Source organism: Lissotriton helveticus, chromosome 1_1 (assembly GCF_964261635.1).
Source record: "Lissotriton helveticus chromosome 1_1, aLisHel1.1, whole genome shotgun sequence".
NCBI lineage: Eukaryota > Metazoa > Chordata > Amphibia > Caudata > Salamandridae > Lissotriton > Lissotriton helveticus.
The window spans coordinates 35,906,488-35,920,549 of record NC_136057.1 but is presented as its reverse complement, the minus strand read 5'-3'; the positions used below and the strand labels follow the sequence as shown (position 1 = coordinate 35,920,549).

At 42.9% G+C, this 14,062-nt stretch overlaps 1 protein-coding gene across 2 annotated transcripts in view; it reads right to left on the bottom strand.

Moving 5' to 3' along the window:
- LOC144820246 (NXPE family member 3-like) overlaps window positions 1-14,062 on the bottom strand; it is a 146,152-nt gene that overhangs the window by 17,399 nt on the left and 114,691 nt on the right. For both annotated transcript variants that reach the window (XM_078677856.1, XM_078677879.1), the window contains exon 4: window positions 13,421-13,630. In XM_078677856.1, the coding sequence (XP_078533982.1) occupies window positions 13,421-13,630 (210 nt within the window). The remainder of the gene's footprint in view (window positions 1-13,420; window positions 13,631-14,062) is intronic.

The window sequence follows — 14,062 nt, the reverse complement described above, 5'->3', positions numbered from 1 at the left end:
CAGAGGTATAGCTATCTGATATATTTCAGCAAGTTTGGTGGGGGAGTCCTGGAAATAAGGCCATTTAACCCTGCGCCTATTGTTGGCTATCATGAGAGGCAGGATTTCAGAATTAGGTTCAAGAACAGGATTTGTCAGCCCAAAACTCCCTGGCTTAAGTGTTAGGACAAGGGCATTATGGTCACTGTCTTGTCTTGGGAGAACCCTGAATTCCAGCAACCTATCCCAGTATTTAGCCTCCATCATTATATAATCAATGATGGAAGTTTGCACTAGTCTGTTAAACGTAGCTGACCACGGTCTGTCAGGTTCCAGCCTCCCGTTACACGCCCGCAAAGACGTTGTAAGGGAGAGTGATTTAATTTGGAGGACCAACGGGGTCCATGCCCTGACAGGGGTGATCTGGAGGTCGGGAACATGCCAAAACAGGTCCTCATCATCCTGTTCACCCAACTCTGCACTGACAAGGGACTCAAACTGACAACCTCCTCTGCGACACTAGCCAGAAAGAGCCTCCACTGGCTTCCCATAGAGCATCGTATCTCTTTCAAGATTATCTGTCTTGTGCACAGGGCTTTGAATGCGGGAACATCTGATGGGCTGGGATCTCTTCTCGTTGCCTATACCCCTAGCAGATGTCTACGTTCATTACAACACAATCTGTTGGTGATCCCTCGGACTAAGAAGTCTAGATGGGGTGGAAGAGCATTCTCCACAGTAGGCCCGCGCCTTTGGAATACACTTCCATTGGAACTCAAGTCCCTAACTTCTCTGCCCTTTTTAAAAAGGCTCTAAAAACATGGTGTTTCAAGAAAGCCTACCAGTAATCCATTTCTCTGGACATAAAAAATATATAATTTTCTGGTTAGGCGCCTTGATGCCCGATGGGCTGAGTCAGTGCGTTATAAATTTGTTTTCATTTCAAATCACCACCCAGCACTATAACGATCGAGGGATCAAGTGCCTGGATGAAGTGTTTTAATAGATCACTTGTGTTAGATTCCTTCCCACTTTTAACTGGCCTTGAGTAAATATTTAATATGGCCACCTGGGGCATGTTTTGAGGAGTTAAAAGTACACACTGGACATCTAGGGAATTAGTTGGTATTTGGGCGGCCTGGGCTCCCAGGTGCGTGCCCACCCATATTGATAGACCTCCCGATGGTCCCCCCCTGCCCCTGGTTGTTACCAGAATGTCAAAAGTTGCATAACCGGGACTTACACTCTCCTCCAGTGACCAAGTTTCCTGCATCAAGCAGATGTCGTGCATTGCCATAAAGGAGCCCCACTCAGGAAAGAGCAATTTGTTTTTCAGCCCGGCCACATTCCAGGACAAAATTTTTATACATCCATCAGCTACCCCAACATTAGCTAGCGGTTTCCCCTTGCCTGTATCAGACCCGCTATCACCAGTGGAAACCCTGGACTGTGTTGTCCCTTCCCTTGTCTCGCCGATAGATAATGCCACATTAAGGGTACGGGCTCCCAGCTGATGCACCTTTTCCTCCAATTCCATCCTACACTCAACAGTCGAATGTAGATTTTTGAGTAGTAATACGTGAGTAAGGTAGGGGATTTGTGCACCCCGTCCTGAAGAAGGAGTTCAGACTCCGAAACATGTTGACGCACACAGGAGGTTGTGCACATTGTACTGCATAAACACCTCCAATCTCACCTTTTTAACAGTAGCAGCCCAGGGGCCCATTAAAACTTTTTTTTTGTGTCTACCCCACGAGCCAGGTCCTTTTTAATTATCACTCACTTGATAACCCCACCACTCACGCACATCATTTTTTGAAACCCTCGCATACACCACACATAGATACAAAAGTAAGTGCTCTTGCGTAGTCGTAGGTTGCAGCACGCCGCATCCCGTAGAGGGGTGCGAAGACCCCAATGATGAAGCATGACACCAAGGGTCCTTTTGGTGTGTGACTGGTATTTTACAGACACTGTGTGCTCCCCACCATTGTAGGGAACACACTCTATTCACAGTTGGATTCTCATTGTTTATACTATACATGTATGCCATGTGTATTAAATGAACAAGAGTTGTGTAGCAAATTATTCTTGTGCCATCCAGAGTCGGAATCAGAGTATTAACAGGAGTAAATTACTTTCCAGTTATGCTAAATGCAAAATAAGAATCTAAACCAATCGAAGTGCGTACATCTGAAGTTAGATGTAGTTACTGGGAGGCAGTTTAACCTGCATTTCATTGGTTATATGTATATCTTGTTATGAAAGTCAGTTTTATACTAGAAACACAGGGAGTTGCTTACACTGGGTTAACCTAAAGGTATATCCTTTCATCATTAAAGTTGGAAGCAGGATACTAATAGCTGATTTCTAAAAGCCTTCTTATTTGACTTGAGTCAGAAGGCGGAGAGGGATATACAGTGACTCTTGTTCTCTCCTAGCCCATTCTCTTTACCCCTTCTATTGGTCTCACATATCATATTGGGTACGGTTCAGAGTGGTTTTGGTGAGGGTGGAAGAGTGCATCACTTCCATTGGCGAGTGCATTTTGACAAAATCCTAACTTAAGTTTGTCTTAAGTCTGTTTTAAGTTTGTCTTAAGACAAATTTAAGATAAAATCCTAACTTCTGTGAATACCAAAAGTAGTAAGTTTAGGATTTTGTCTTAAGTTAGTTCTGTGAATCGGGTCTACAATGTCCTGATCATCACACTGACAAGTTCTCATGCTCTTGTAATGTATAAAGCTCTAACTACTCCGACAAGGGGTTGAAGTATTTTACAGCAAGTAGCACACGACTCCAGATGTAAAGATTAGTGGTTAATCAGTGGTTACTGCAATTAGTTGTGTGCACTCAAGGAAACCATTTCATACTTTTACGCCAGTTCTTTCTGCTACATTAAATTGATAGGAGTAACGTGATCAATGGTGGGGGGCTATGTGAGGTTTTGCAAATGTTTGGTGGGATGACTACATCGGCTAGTGGAGGTTGGAAATTGTTTGTTTCAGAAGATTAGGCATCAAAGATGGAAATGTGGTAATCCATGAAATGTGTGTGGGCAATTAGTGGAAATACAATAAGAGAGATTAATCTGTATAGGCATGTGGTTCAGAGTAAGTTACCCTCAGAGAGGGGAGGCATTCAAAGGACAGAGGTAAGTGCATATATTTTAAAAGAAAGAAAGGAGGGAAAAAAAATGGAAAGCCTAAAATTAAGCTCTGATTTTTAAGCAAGGATATAGGAATATTATGGAAGGAGGCTTTTTGCTATACCATGCAATCTGAGAATGTAAAATGTGGAAAGAAACACCATTATATCATTATGTTTTGTTGGCACTAGAATTGGGTGACGGTCGGTCCCCCACAGGATTAATGGCAATCTCTCACAGGTCTTTGGACTTAGTTTCTTCCAATTGGGCAAATCCACTAGACTTTTGTTTTATATCCAGTCTATGACAAAGGCACAACAGAGTATTTCCATTAGTTGATTTACATGACTAATCTACACCACCAAAACAATCCTATAGCATGGAATTTGGTATCGGAGGATCTTGGTAAGAGGAAGATTACATGTTCACCCTATAGGCTGCGGCCCACTCCATATCCAGAGACACATGAAAGCACGAGACAGGCTGCCGTTCCCAAAGTATATTCAAGTGCCAAGCTTTCAGGGTACCTCTTTGCCTCTTGTGAGTATTCTGAGATGTCCTGGTTTTATTTTGGGATTATAGGACTTCTAGTTCCAAGTTCACTGTGATAATTGTAAAACAAGTACCAGAATTTCAAGGGGAATTTCAAGGGGAAACTCCATAGTACCAGGATTTCATTGTTAATCCACAGCGTATTCCAAGGACCCTTCGGGTCCAGCAACCCATACTCCTTAGAGCTCTCCATATTGCCCGAATATATCAGGTCCTGCTTTTCATATTTCTGCTGTTGTTCCTCGCGACCCCCTCTGCACCGGCATGTATCTCTATGCCCTTTTCCCCGGCTGCCTCATCCCAGTGTGGGCATGGATGTTGAAATGCTATCCCTTCTCCTGTTTCCCTATGTCCATCTAGTCCCCAAGCAGTTCTCCAAAATGCGCAGTAGCTCTACAGCCTCGTAATATGCTGCCTGAATCTCCTTTCCCTGGTTCTCACCAGTGTTCTCACAGCTAAGCGAACCCTTGAGTTGCTTAAGTGGTGCCCTTGGTCGCCTTTGTACCCTCATTCTACTCCAAGATCCCGCACTGCCTTCACCTGGACTTTCATTCATGTGCGCATAGCTCACAGGCACGCTCCAGTTGCAGAAGTGCGGCCCCAGGACTATCTTGTACCCCCAGGGTCTCTCCCCTGGTCTTTCGTTCACCCTCTCATGTCTGTAAATATGTAAATTGATACTTCTATAGCGCACTACTCACCCGCAAGGGTCTCAAGGCGCTTGTACAAATACCGCTGTGGAACCCATCCTGGCTTTCCCTGTGAGGTGTCCACTCCTGGGCACCCCCAAGGTGGAGGCCAGGCATCCTTAGCGTTGTGGGGGCCGTTGTGGAGGCTAAGCAAGCTATTGCCCAGAGTTGCAGAGTGGGACTCCATGATTGGAATAGGCACCGACGCGAGAATTATCAGGTCCGTGGAATTTTGAGCCCAAGACCCGCCAAGGCGGGGAATTGAACCCTGGTCCCGGGCCAGACCTCTGCATCAGGGTCTGCTGCTCTAACCATTGAGACACACTTCTCCACTGTCTGTTGGTCTGGAATTGCGGAAATCCAACCATAAGAGCTCTTGGCTAAAACTGGATTGGCTTTCAACACTGGTCCTCCTTGAACTTGTTATCTGAAGTTTTTGTATTAGAAAGTAGCCGACATTAAAATCTAGCCATGGCCTCCTCCTGGGGAGCTCTCTCTGAGTTAAGCATTGGTCCTCTGGAGCCAGTACTTTGTATTCTCCTTGAGTTCATATTGACGTTGTATGGTTGAGTGGAAGCAGTAGGACTAGGAAGCCCCACAGTTGCTAATCCCCCTGAAGATTCAAAGAATCCTGGGACAATCCAGGGCGATGGGTAGCAGGGAAGTCCAGAGAAGGGAAGCACTTCTCTTACATTGATGACAATCCCGAGACCTATCTGATGGAGATCTGCGTGTAGGGTAACTCAAAGAGAAAGCTTTTTGATGCGCACCCAAGGATGTGTCTGTAATTTGATATTGATCAAAGTTGAGAGCTAGGACTGTCCTTTGCATTAATAAAATGTAGTATGTGCATGAGACACAGAAGAAAGTGCCTCTTATGCAGCAGTTAGTAGCCAGAACCTAACCGGGAGGGGGACATTCAGTGTGGCATTGAAAAGATTGTTACAGAACTTTAACTTTTAAAACTGTAACCCTGTACGGAATTGCTCCTGGCTTGAGAGGCATCAGAGCCCTCCGACCACCTGAGACCTCTTTGTGTCTTCCATTGTGTAGGTTTGCTTGTGTTGCTATAGCAGCCAATGGGAAAAACATTCTACGATGTCTGGTTCATCATTGTCCCCCTAATAATGGTGCCTGTTATCCACAGAGTGTCACCCAGTTATGTTAATTTGCATTTGTAAAGTGCCTATCACCCAGAGGTCTCTAGGCGCTGTACGAATACTGCTGAGGAACCCGTCCTGTCCTGTTCCTGTGGGGTGCCCACTCCTGGACACCCCAAGGTGAAGCCAGGCATCCTAGCGTTGTTTGGGCCAGTGTGGAGATTAATCAAGCTATTGCCCAGAGTTGCAGAGTGGGACCCATGATTAGAGTAGGCACCGAGGCGAGAATTATCGGGTCCAAAGACATTGAGCCCAAGAACCTGCCACGACTGGAATTGAACCCTGGTCCGGGCCAGACCTCTGCATCAGGGTCTGCCGCTCTAACCAGTGAGCCACACTTCTCCACCCTGACAGGTGGGTGCTCCCGATATCAACCAGTGTCCAGCAACTTCAAAAATATAGCCTGCGACTGGTACATTTTGAGATATGGACCGCTAAAGTCTGGATCACCGTTGGCTGTAGACCACAAGATAGCAGTCCGTTTCCCAATGAGGTCCTACAGGTCCCCTCTGAACTACCTCTAACCCACACTTGGGCTCAAAGCTGCAGTATACCAGATGCCCCAATGTTCTAAGTCATGGAAGTCTTATGTTAGGACAACAAAATTGTTTTGATTGACCAAATACCATCTATATGCAGTTGTGCACTATGCTTTGCATAGTATCTTGCCCCAGCAATATTTGGAGATGTCTTTCCACGCATTCCAACTAACTGTTGATGACGATATGGCCATTATGGTCATGCCAAGCCCACCACATGTTCCCGAAAGGAGTTCTTAACACTCATTATTAAGTTAAGTGGGTTCTATTTAACATGCATCCCTTAATTATATTGTAAGAGTGACATGTGAAGACACAGTTATGCATTGCAACTATAAGTAAATTAGCCACACATTAATGGGAGATACTCACACTACCTAGGGCACTATACTTACATTACTGGCTCTACCCGACACCTTCCCAACCACATGTGGCTATTGAGGCTGACTAGGAGGCGCTTTGGCCGCTTACCACAGCCATATACATACCCTACAGAGCTCCTAGGTCGGAGGTGGACACTGGTGGATGGGTAAGATAGGCATGGGATGGTCTGTGAAGATATGCCAAATTACCTTATCTATATGCCCCACCTAGTCCGTGTGGGCACAACCCTCGGCTGGTGCACAGACATAATATCGACTCCAAAATATCGTCTGGACAGAATATCGAGTTTTAAATATCGTTTGGAGAAAATATCGACTAGACAGAATATCGACAGCCAAAATATCGTTTTTAAGGTAAGTGAAGTAATATCGACTGTAAATAATATAGACAGTGAAAATATCCAAGTATATAATCTAGATAGTAAAAAATATAGTTTTTTAAATAATATTTAATTATTTATAGTGTGTTTATGTTATAATATGTGTGAAAAGTGTCAATTTATTTTATGATTTTTTTAAATTAATTATTTTTTTAATTATTGTGTAATTTAATTCTGTAGCGGGTTGTGGGTTTATAGGGGAATAGGGTGGGAAGTAATTTAATTATAATTAATTAAATATGTAAATTTATTAATTGGTAGTAATAATTAATTAATTGGTAATTAAATAATATATGTTAATTATTTAAAATTTAATTGGTAATTAATTTTATTTAATTGATTAATTGCTAATTATGTCAATTAAAATAATTTATTTTCTCTAGCGGGTTGTGGGTTTATAGGGGAATAGGGTGGGAAGTAATTTAATTATAATTATTTAAATATGTTAATTTAATAATTGGTAGTAATATTTAATTAATTGTTAATGAAAAAATGTTTGTTAATTAATTAAAATGTAATTGGTAATTAATTTTATTTAATTGATTAATTGCTAATTATGTTAAATGAAAGGGGTATTTTTAGGGTTCAGGGTCAGTTTTTAGTTTTTGGGTAAAGGGGTATTTTTAGGGTTCAGGGTCAGTTTTCAGTTTTTGGGTAAAGGGGTATTTTTAGGGTTCAGGGTCAGTTTTCAGTTTTTGGGTAAAGGGGTATTTTTAGGGTTCAGGGTCAGTTTTTAGTTTTTGGGTAAAGGGGTATTTTTAGGGTTCAGGGTCAGTTTTCAGTTTTTGGGTAAAGGGGTATTTTTAGGGTTCAGGGTCAGTTTTTAGTTTTTGGGTAAAGGGGTATTTTTAGGGTTCAGGGTCAGTTTTCAGTTTTTGGGTAAAGGGGTATTTTTAGGGTTCAGGGTCAGTTTTCAGTTTTTGGGTCAAGGGGTATTTTTAGGGTTCAGGGTCAGTTTTCAGTTTTTGGGTAAAGGGGTATTTTTAGGGTTCAGGGTCAGTTTTCAGTTTTTGGGTAAAGGGTTATTTTTAGGGTTCAGGGTCAGTTTTTAGTTTTTGGGTAAAGGGGTATTTTTAGGGTTCAGGGTCAGTTTTGGGTTTTTGGGGTACATATACAATATTGCCTATTATTTAATTAAATGTTGTTACTATATATATATGTTTTAAGAAATATGATTAAAAATATATATTTTTTTTACTTTCATTAAATATTTAATTATTAAAAGTTATTTTAAGTATTGTTAATTATATTTTAGTAATTAATTTTTTATATTAATTTAATTAAACATTGTTTTTAGTAAAGTCGATATTTTTTACAACGATATTTTTGTAAACGATATTTTGTAGTCGATATTTTTGTACTTACCTGTTTGTACATACAAACTCGATATTTTTGTAGTAGATATTTTCACCTCGATATTTTGGGTACTCGATATTGTGGTAGTCGATATTCTTTCAGTGATCCCCCTCGGCTGCCACCCCTGTTGGATGTGGGTGCCAGAATACATGCCCAAGGGCACAGCCTCACAACCTTCTCTGATCTGTAACCTGAGAACCAATTTCTGCCCCAATCTGATACATCTGCTACCTCGCATCCCACGGTCTTGGATTGGGTTCTGTATCACCAGCTCCGGGCCCCCTGCCGTGGTTTACACAATATGTTCTTGTTATGTTATGTTATATAGAACTTGTAAAGTCCAGCTTTCACTCTGGGGTACATTCTTGTCACATGTCCTGTGCAGGCCAATTGTCGTTTTCGTTATGTTAGCATGAGCATGTTGGAGACTGCCCTATGCGTTACTCTACATCCATAATTTGCTTTGTGCCAAACTTTTGTTTCACACAGAACACACTGTTGTTTTTGCGTTCTGTTATTTCCTCAGATTTAGTCTGAACATGTAGACAAGGTCGAACAACAATGCACCTTGTTATTCTGTTCTGGTCAGGCCCTAGGACCTAGACGAAACACGCGAATGCAGCTGTTGTTTGGGAACAGATACTTTTGTCATATAAGTATGCCTACATGCATATAGGTATGTACAGATATGTAACACACACTTGGAGGGGGATCTTTCCAGGGAAAAGACTGTGACAGCATTTGAGATGTAGAACATTCATCTGTGTAAACTAAGGTATGGGGTCTGCTGCTGATCTTCTGATATATAATAATTTTGCTTCTGTAGAAGGGGAGGGAGGTTAGGCTGCACTGTGGTGTATAATGACAGCTCCATTTATGATTTACGGACTACTTGCTATGCAAACCGTATTTGTGCTAGGCATTGTCCTACTTGTTGTGACACGTATACTGCATACTAGAGCACAATAGTTAAAATAAAAATTTTAAACTTTTCTTGTGTCTCTGTGAGAACTCATTGGGGACTAGTACAATTGTTAGAGTGAAATAGTGTGTCCTGTAACTGTGATTCCTGAGAGGGTCGAGCGTATTGTGTTCTGGGTGTCTAATCGCTGGCTCCTCTATGAGTGAGTAGGAGGGAAAGTGAGACACTAAAGCTAGTCGGTTCCGGCCTCATGGGTTCTTAGGTGGTAAGATGACTCAGTCCCTGTTTACTAAGGTCCCATGATCCCAAGCATAGTCCTGTGACTCCTCAGAATCCCTGCAAAATTCTCTGCAGCTCCCCGACACTTCTGGCCGTGGACCATATGCTAACAAACTTATTAGCACTCAAATTAGTTACTAGACTATACTCCATCAGGCAGACATTAGGCCCGATCGCCATTCCAGCCACCCGCATCATGTGGATGTCGAATACAGATCCCCCTCTTACCGACGTCCAGTGGACCTAACTAATGCTGTGGCCAAACAGCTACAGTGTCTCCCGCCTACAAGCTATGCCTAATAGATTTCAAGTCCTTACATCGTCTCTACCACACCCCAACACACCTTTTCAACATCAGGCTCATTGCTGATGCACAATGTTTGAGATGCGCATCTCCACAGGCCACCTTCATACATTTAGCTTGGGGATGCCCTGGCGTGACCGAGTTCTGGAAAGAGATATTTTCCATTATACGTGCCCTTATTGTACACGCTGTACCCTCCACCCCTCCAGTGACCCTTTAGGGCTACGTCAATGATGCCCCTGCAGGACATCACCACCTTATTGCAATGCTACTTCTCTTGGCTCAGAGCGGTCATCCATTGGGGCCGACAAACTGCCCCCACTGTGTCTGCCTGGCTGCGAGATGCGGTGCCCTTCCTGGTGCAGGTGTCTAAATTCCGCTATTTGAAGCCTTCGCGGTTTAGCCCCAAAGATATCTGGGAGCCCTTTCTTGCATGCATGCGCCTAAGGGACTCACTGCAGCCTCGACACAGGGTCCTGAACCTAAGAATTGCTCTGCCCCATGCCTCCCCACACTATATAAGACATCTGACACTTCACCTTAACAGCTGAGATGAGTCTCCCTACTTCCTTACCATTGATCCTGTGTCTCTGGCCGAGGGATGCCAGTGCATTACTGGAGCTCTGGGTTCAAACCATTGACAGTGTTTGCTTACAAAGTAGGAACTGTTAATGGCTATACACCATAATGGTATTTTGCTAATTCCCTCCCATTCCTCCCCCTCCTTCTGCCCACCTTCCTCCTGCCCCCTGAATGCCTCCCCCTTCTCATATTCTGCCGTTGTGACACTCGCCATGTTTTTCATTATAAATGTAAAAAAATGTATAAGTAAAGTAATCACACATCTGTTTATAGTATCGGGACTCACTGTATTGTTCATATGGAAATCAAAAGACATGCCATCCATCAATCAATGGAGTGTCAAGACAGTGGATCGATCAAAGTTGGGCCAAGATATGGTCGGTTATGTAAGTATAAAACGCATTTGTGTGGCTTATTTGCTAGGTAACAACTAATGGGAAACATTAGTATGGTGGGAGGTAAACAGAAGGGTTTCATTTTTCATATTTAACATGATTTTGTGTTTGTTTCTATGATAGTTCCACAAAGTGGCCTTTTGAGGCCTGAATGAAAATGGCTGCGCGGGTAAACTGTGAGCAAGAGCTGGACAGCGCAGGCGCGCCTAAAGTCTGCAAGTCAGAATGAACTGCCTGTGCTCGAGGAGGTTCAAGGCTACCTTGCCCGTAACCTAGGATGGGTGCCAGACATGGACGTTTGAATGTTGTGATCATGGGAAAAGGTCCCGATGTTGCCACTCAAAGAAACGACTAGGCTAAAGACTGTCTTAAACAAAGCCCCTTTATTTTTCTGCTGATTCATTGTGAATACGATGCTGTAATGGTGAGGAGATGCTCAACCACCCCGAATTTGTCCAATCAGAGTTCGAATAAGTAGTAGTAGTAGTTACTTTTTAGACAGATTAAGTTAGAAATTAGTGTATAAAAACCCCTGGTTTTGTCTAGAGGGGGTCGCTTTTCCGATTTCTGCACGAAGTGCTGCCAGACTGACGATCGCTTCCTGAATGTAAGAATTTTCTCTTTGTGAACTTTATTTGTTTGCTTTGCAGGACTGAAGGATAAGATGAGGGTATTAGGGATGTTAGGAGAGAATGAATTTAGAACTATCTGACTTTTGCTAAACTTTAACTGTTTTCTAAAATAAGCGATTTTTCCTGAGCGCTAAATAAAATGATCATTTTGAAATAAAGTTTAAGATTTTACTGAATAAAGAATTAACTGATGCATAAATGTCAGACATAATATAGTTTTGCTTTTAATAAAATTGGGAAAATTGAATTTTAAAAGCTGGTCTTGTGATTTTCCTACGCCTAATTTTCTTTCTAGTAGATCCATTGCCACTATGGTGGTGAGTCTGAATAATTAAATGTTTGAATAAAACCATGGTAAAGTGTAATAATCTGTAGGTGTAAATAATAACTGATTTAATTAGGTTTTAGACACTCCACCAAATGTTACAGCATTTCTCCGGTGTGATTCACCAAAAGCCTTGAAGCCAAGTGTAAGTGAACAGAGTAAACGTGCAGTGTTATGGGCCCCACTGACGAATGGTTGTGTGTTTAAAGGTTTCAGGGAAATGGTGAGTATTGATTAGAAATGATTTCTGGAGACCTGCTGGAGCACTATCAGGAAGCACAGTAGGACAGCCTGTGTATCTTAGGTGCATTTCTCCAGGAAGTAGACCCCCAGCTCGGCCAAGTCTGCGTGAAACTTATTTATAAAGATGGGACGGAAAAGATTTCCTAACCAGATGCCTGGAGTCGCACACAAGTTGAGCTAAGGAGAATCCTTAGAGCATTAACGGTGGGTAATGGCTGCTAACTCCCTGTAGTAAGTTCAGAACACCATGCAAATGTGCCCATAGAGGCTGCATTGACGCTGTGTCAAGGACAGGACTAATAACTGCTTAGAGGGATGCTGGAGGTTCTCGTGCATGTGGGAGGAAAATGGTGGTGCGAAGGCAAGGGGCTTCGAAGGAGCCCACCTATACAACTTGACATCCCCTCTGGGGTATTGGGAGAGACCTGCACCTGTTCTGTGGGTGAGGCTCGGAGTCCCAGATGTGTCACCAGAACAAGTAACTTTACAAACACTTAAATTGAAAGGTTCCAAGCGCAACTCAGCAGATCAAGATCTGAAGGAAGAGATCTAGCACCAGGAAGTATCCAGGCACTGGAAGAAGCCATATGGCATTGTGGTTGAAAGAAATGATAAAGACGTACAAGCACTGTGAAGAAACCCAAGCTGCAAACCTTAAGCATGGCAACCTCGACACAGCTTCCTCTTCACCGATATTGAGGATGCCTCTTCTGACGAGATCAGCTGGAAGTGGCGCTCCAGGCACAAGAGCGTGAACGTGTCTGGGCCAGTATCCTCTCCACTCGATGTCGCATGCCAGGTGCACACCACTAGAATAGTTTGACACTTACGACACTGGTAACAGCAGGCATACCCTTCCTCCAATTAGCTGCACAAACTTTGATTGGACAGACATGTATTGTGACACTGAACCAAGATGAACGGGAAAATTGGGGGAAACTATTGGGACTAACAAGTGACTGTAAAATGAAATTGAGCTGCTGGATTTAATCGTAGTGTCACAGAGAGTCCCCGCCACCAGGTCAAAAAACCAATGTACATCTACTGCCAGAGACTCTCTCTGTGATCACAATGGATACTATTCCCATTAGTACCCATAAGAATTGCTCTCTGTGGATAATGCCTGTAATTTGTTAGCTATGTGAATAATTAAACATTTTCTTATTATCAACTTAAGTACAGTGATTTGTTAACTTCTGTTTGGTGGTTGTTGAGTGCTAAATCTGTACGCCCACACACTACCTCCCTAAGTAAGCACTGGGCTGCTTGGCATTACTACCATGAGAGTCAAGTGGCAAAGGAGTGGGCTTGGTGATCAGATTCAAGCCCAATAGTGGGGTAAAGCCCTGAGACACCAGTCGTATACACAGTTTCACACTGAGTCCAGAAACCACTGAAGACCACAAGACCCCTGAAACTTTTCTATATATGCCATAATAAACAAGACTAGTATTAAAGGTTGTCCAGGTTTTCTTCAGCAATACTCACCCAATACCTACCAGTCCCTTCCCACCCCCTTTACAGCTTGTGTCTGATGGCGTATTTATCTTACATGGAATGAAGTCCACAAGGTAGTCCCACCACTGCCTCAGTGTGGAGTCGCCAAACATATACACAGTCTTCCCCCTCAAGCAGCTGCTGGCCTCCAGTTGGGTGCGGAATCTCTTGTTGGAGCACGAAAGAGAGGCCCAGGTGCCCTTATAATAGTATCCGGATGGATGTGTTATCTTCTGGCCAGGGGTGCAGGCCGGCAGCTTCTTTGCTAGGGATACAGAATACAGATGTCAAAAGTGAGTTCTCAAAGTGAAAGTTATTTCTTGCTGTGAATCTAGCATCCTATGACTAGACATCAAATACTGTATGTCAAAGGGGGGTGCCCTACACCAAGTATGTTTATATGTTGTGACATGGGCTAAAGTGGAGGGGAAGATCTGTCTTCTGGCACTCAGCAACATGTCTTTTAGTACCTTCATTTTCAGAAGAAGATGAATATATAGGGTTAAGAACAGTCAGTGCAATATTTCTAACATGAATCAAGGTAATAAAATGACACTATAGATTTCTATAACCTCATCGGCGTGCTCCTATATTATGGTGCTGACATGTGACCCCTTTATAGACGATCATCAAAGAGGCGACTAGAACCTTTTCATGTTGTCTCTCAAAGCGAGGAGTGATGTTATGGGAAGCACAT